Genomic DNA, 4,819 nt, shown 5'->3' with positions numbered 1-4,819 from the left:
TCGTAAGGCAGGGTTAGCGTGGGATACGTGCGCGAGGGCTGGCCTGGTTAACGACTGCTCCCCGCTCCGCCGTCCCACGGGCATCCACCCGTGCGCCCAGTTGTGCCCGTAGCTCGCAAGCTCCCAGACGCTGGGGGCAACCATTTTCCCTGCCCGCCGCCCCCTCAAGTTCCCCTGCCTCTTCCAACACGCGGTCAGGGGCTGCCCCCTCCCCCACCAACACGACCCTATAATAAACAAGTCTTTCCTTGATCCTCCCCTGCCGCGAGCGCCCTCGGGGACCTTGGCAGCTGCAGCCGCCCGAGGATCTCTTCCAGAAAGGGGGCGTGGCCGCGGCTCCAGGTTCGGCCCGGAGCGTTCCGGGGCTCAACGGGGGCGGGGCCAGACCGCTGTCACCGGGCAGGAGAGAACGTTGCGAACGTGCGCCGGAAGCCCATTGGCCGAGGCGGGCCACACTCCCGGGTCTGGATTGGGCCGCGGCGCCAAGGGGGCGTGGCTTCCCGCGCTAGTCCTTATAGGCCTCTCAGCTCTGGTGCCAGGGACCGCCGCAGGCCGAGGGGGAGGCGCGGGTGGGTAGAAGGGACAGGTCTGGGCAGCGCTCGGGGTTTGGCACCAGTTCGCGCATCCATTCAAGCGGCAGTACGCACTGTCCCAGCAGTTCCCGCTGACCGCGCTAGCTGGTGAGTGTCCCTTGTGTGTGTGCTGATCCCTGCGCAGGGAGGCCTCAGCCGTGCGAGTCCCAGCGCTCGAAGTCTGGTCCAGCCCCCAGACTGACGCCTCGTCCGTGCCTCTCTTGTCTTACAGCGTCTTCGGCGCTCCCACCTCCTGAGCTCATCTGCAAACGTTCTGGCGTCCGTCCTCACCATGCCTAGCCTTTGGGATCGCTTCTCTTCGTCGTCCTCCTCTTCGTCCTCGTCCTTGTCCCGAACTCCCACCCCAGATCAGCCGCCGCGCTCAGCCTGGGGGTCGGCGGCCCGAGAAGAGGGGCTCGGCCGCTGCGCGAGCCTGGAGAGCTCGGACTGCGAGTCCCTGGACAGCAGCAACAGTGGCTTTGGGCCGGAGGAAGGTAAGCGGTGGGCGGGGGCCAGTCGCGACTCGAGGAGCCGGGGAGGTGAGAACGCGCCGCGCTAGAAGGAGGAAAAGCCACCTTGGCCTCCTATTCCATCAGAACCCAGATTGCAGTGGGGGAGGGGGATTGGAGTATAGGGTACGAGTGTGGGGCGGAAACAGGCACGGAGTCGGAAAGAGTGCTGGTTTCTTAGCGAAACAGCACCTCCCCCTTTTGGATCTGCTCTTACACCCCTCCTCTGTGTGCTCTCCCTTCCAGACTCGGCATACCTGGATGGGGTGTCCCTGCCCGACTTCGAGTTGCTCAGTGACCCGGAGGATGAGCACCTGTGTGCCAACCTGATGCAGTTGCTGCGGGAGAGCTTGGCCCAGGCACGGCTGGGCTCGCGGCGCCCGGCTCGCCTGCTAATGCCTGGCCAGCTGGTGAGCCAGGTGGGCAAAGAACTATTGCGCCTGGCCTACAGCGAACCGTGCGGCCTGCGGGGGGCGCTGCTGGACGTCTGCGTGGAGCAGGGCAAGAACTGCCACAGCGTCGGCCAGCTGGCCCTCGACCCCAGCCTGGTGCCCACCTTCCAGCTGACCCTCGTGCTGCGCCTGGACTCACGCCTCTGGCCCAAAATCCAGGGGCTGTTTAGCTCCACCAACTCTCCCTTCATTCCTGGCTTCAGCCAGTCCCTGACGCTGAGCACGGGCTTCCGAGTCATCAAGAAGAAGTTGTACAGCTCTGAGCAGCTGCTCATTGAGGAGTGTTGAACTTGGGCCTGGGGGGCTGACACTGCCCCCACGGCAGAGACAGCTGAACTTTTGGGATGTACATCGGCAGGCAGGAGCTGAGGGACTGATGGCTGTCGTTAGAAAACTGACAACCACCTGAGGGGAGGAACCTCTAGGTGAGGGGAGCATAGTGTTTCCTAGGACGCTCACTGAGGCGTGTGCAGACGGCTCCCGTTGAGGGCACGTGCCCCTCAGCACTGTAGCATGAAACAAAGGCTCGGGGCCTGCCAGGCTTCTGGCTGGATGTGTATGTAGCATGTACCTTATTATTTTTATTATTACTAAGAGTTAAGACAACAGTGATGTGACAGCCAGGAGAGCAGCTGGGCTGCACTGGCCTCTGCAGAAGGGCTGTGCTCAGGGGAGCTGGTCCTGGTGGGAGGGGGGAGGTCATGGAGGTGATTTGTGTTTGTGGTCTGAAGGGGCCAAAGGTGTTTGTTCCTTGTTTTTGTATCTTTTGTCTTTTTGATCAGAGCTCCACTACTGACCTGTTCTAGGCAGCTATCTTACAGACACATGAATGTGAGAGGAGGAAGGGGCGGGTGTTGGGATCACTTGGGGATCTTTGACACTCAAAGGAAAAATACACCCAGGAGCTGCATGTGGCCCATCCCCTGCTGTGTTTTGAAGAGTTGAGTCTGAGGGGATAGAGCCTTGGGGTGGGGGCTGGAACCCCACCCCCAGAGGAGTGCCATCTGGGTCTTCCATCTAGAACTGTTTACATGAAGATACTCGCTGTTCATGAATACACTTGATGTTCAAGTATTAAGACCTATGCAATATTTTTTACTTTTCTAATAAAAAAAACATGTTTGTTAAACAGTTGGTTGTCTCTCATCAGTGCCATGAAATAAAAGGGAGGAGGGGGATGGGTGCTGGTAAAAGGCAGGTTTCACTGGACTTGCATCTACCTGTGTGTTGTTTCTCTGTCCCTTTCTGGGGCTGCCTGCCAGCCTGGTAATGGAGGTATGTGGACTGTGTGCCATCTGCCAAAACCCTGGCTCCCTTGGCTCTATGCTGGCTGAGGCTGCCAGGGGAAAGCGCTAGAAAGTGCTGGAAGGTGAAGGGTGAGTCAGACCTCCCGCAGAGCCAGAGTCTCAGGGAGAGCTCACCTGGCTGTCCTGGGTAGAAGGGCCGTGTATAAGGGCCCCCTGAGCCTGAGGTCTGCATAGGTACTAAAGGGACTGCAAGAGACTTTTTTTCTTTCTGTGAAAAAAGTCACAGTTGTATTTGTTCTATAGTCATGAAAATTACAAATTCTATCTCTAGATACAAAAAGGTTAGGGAGCAGGACCAAAAAGGTTAGGGAGTTAGGAAATGGAGTTTGAAAAAGATGACTTAGTTCAAGCCTCTTACTGGACAAGGAACCTAGGGTTCAGAGAAGGGCATGACCTGCCACTGGGAGGTGTGGCCCAGGCAGGTGCAGAATGCACCAGGCACATGGAGGTCAAAGAAGGAAGGAGAGTGGTGAGGGCTTAGAGAGCAAGGGGACTGCAGGCCTGTCTTCATGAATCCCTGGGGTGAACTGGACTCATCAGGCTCTGGGCCCCGGTTTCCTTATCAGTGAAATCAGGGTTGGCGCAAATGAGGGCTAAGGCCCTTCCCACTCCTCCCTCCCTGTGACAGTGGGGCAGTCCTCCCACACTGGCCTCTGGAGGGTTGTTATCACTTCTCTTCCTGGTCCCAGACAGGCCTTGTTTGCCCAAGTGTGAAACAGCAGTTCTTCCACTTGAGTGTGTAGTCAAATCTCTTGGGGGCTCCGATTAATACATAGATCCCTTGGCCCCGGGTGAAGATTGTGACTAAGTGTGTCTGAGGTAGGGCCCCAGGAATCTGCATTTTCACCAGAGATTCTCACACAGGGTCCTCAACTTTGGGATATTTAGAAGACTCTCATCTCTTTGGTAGAACTGCTTTGTTCCCCAAAATAAATGAACTTGGGTTAGAACTGAATTTGAACATGGTGATAACAAATAAGAAGGTGCCTGGAGCAGTCTCAGGAGAGCCCTCATATTCATTTTCCTGGTACATCCTCCTAACAGCCACCCTGTGAGGGGTGGCAGGTGGGACAGGGGCTGTAATGCTTCACAGACTAGGTAACAGAGGCCCAGCCCTCGAACACCTGTCTTCTTCTGACCATGGCTGCCCCTGTCCACTCTCAGCCCCTCAGGATGGGAGCCGGGAGTGAAGCAGGCTCAGCACTTGGGCGGTGTCTGAGGGGCACTTTCCAGGACTAGAGATCCATGCCTATGTTCACGGCTATGCTTCCCTGGTGCCAAAAGAGGGGCAAGGAAAGCGACAGTGTCCAGCTCCAGACCAGAGAGTTTTCTCGGTACTTGGAGGCAAAAGCTGGATAAGGTGGTAAGCCCTAACCCTTCTCCATGAACAGGAGGCAGCAAGCACACTCGGCTCCTTTTAGTTTTCCTTTTTCTCCCAAAGCCCCTCGGTACATAGTTGTGTATTTTTAGTTGTGGGTCCTTCTAGTTGTGGCATGTGGGACGTCACCTCAGCGTGGCCTGATGAGCAGTGCCATGTCCGCCCCCAGGATTCGCACTAGCAAAACCCTGGGCTGCTGAAACAGAGTGCATGAACTTAACCACTCAGCCACAAGGGCGGCCCCTACTGTATGCCTTTCAAAATCTTTGATATTGGGCCCTATTCACCCTACTCAGGCTGACTGCCCACTACTCCTTACCACTCCTCTTTTTTGGTACAAGTCAGTATGGCCTGCCCTCTTCTCTAGCCCCAGACTCTGCTGATTCCAGTGCTTTCTACCAGTGATGTGGTCCCTCTCTCTTACCTACAAACCCTGCCCTTCCTTTAAGGCCCAGAGCAAGTTGTAGCCCTTTTATAGCTCCCCTCTGCCTCCTCCTGCCTCATCCTTCACAATTGCAGTGTTGAAAATTTAGCAGTTTTCTAATCTCATTGTATGTTCTTCGTTTTGTATCCAAGTTCTGGGATACCCCTTGGGTCCCCT

The 4,819-nt window shown here is 56.5% G+C and overlaps 1 protein-coding gene across 1 annotated transcript; it reads left to right on the top strand.

Moving 5' to 3' along the window:
* Positions 1 to 519: 519 nt before the first annotated feature.
* DDIT4 (DNA damage inducible transcript 4) lies at positions 520 to 2,662 on the top strand. Its single transcript, XM_046649030.1, has 3 exons — positions 520 to 680; positions 805 to 1,066; positions 1,328 to 2,662. The coding sequence occupies exons 2-3, from the start codon at positions 865 to 867 to the stop codon at positions 1,819 to 1,821; spliced, it is 696 nt and encodes a 231-aa protein (XP_046504986.1). The 5' UTR covers positions 520 to 680; positions 805 to 864; the 3' UTR covers positions 1,822 to 2,662.
* The last annotated feature ends 2,157 nt before the right edge of the window (positions 2,663 to 4,819 follow it).

This window comes from Equus quagga, chromosome 2 (assembly GCF_021613505.1).
Source record: "Equus quagga isolate Etosha38 chromosome 2, UCLA_HA_Equagga_1.0, whole genome shotgun sequence".
Taxonomy (NCBI): Eukaryota; Metazoa; Chordata; class Mammalia; order Perissodactyla; family Equidae; genus Equus; species Equus quagga.
This window is presented reverse-complemented; position numbering and strand designations above follow the sequence as displayed.

What these genes read in the sequence shown, in the direction of transcription:
- DDIT4 (XM_046649030.1), top strand. Translation starts at nt 865, where the DNA reads ATGCCTAGCCTTTGGGATCGCTTCTCTTCGTCGTCCTCCTCTTCGTCC. An exon ending in TGGCTTTGGGCCGGAGGAAG is followed by an intron (nt 1,067 to 1,327) that starts GTAAGCGGTGGG and finishes TCTCCCTTCCAG; the next exon opens with ACTCGGCATACCTGGATGGG.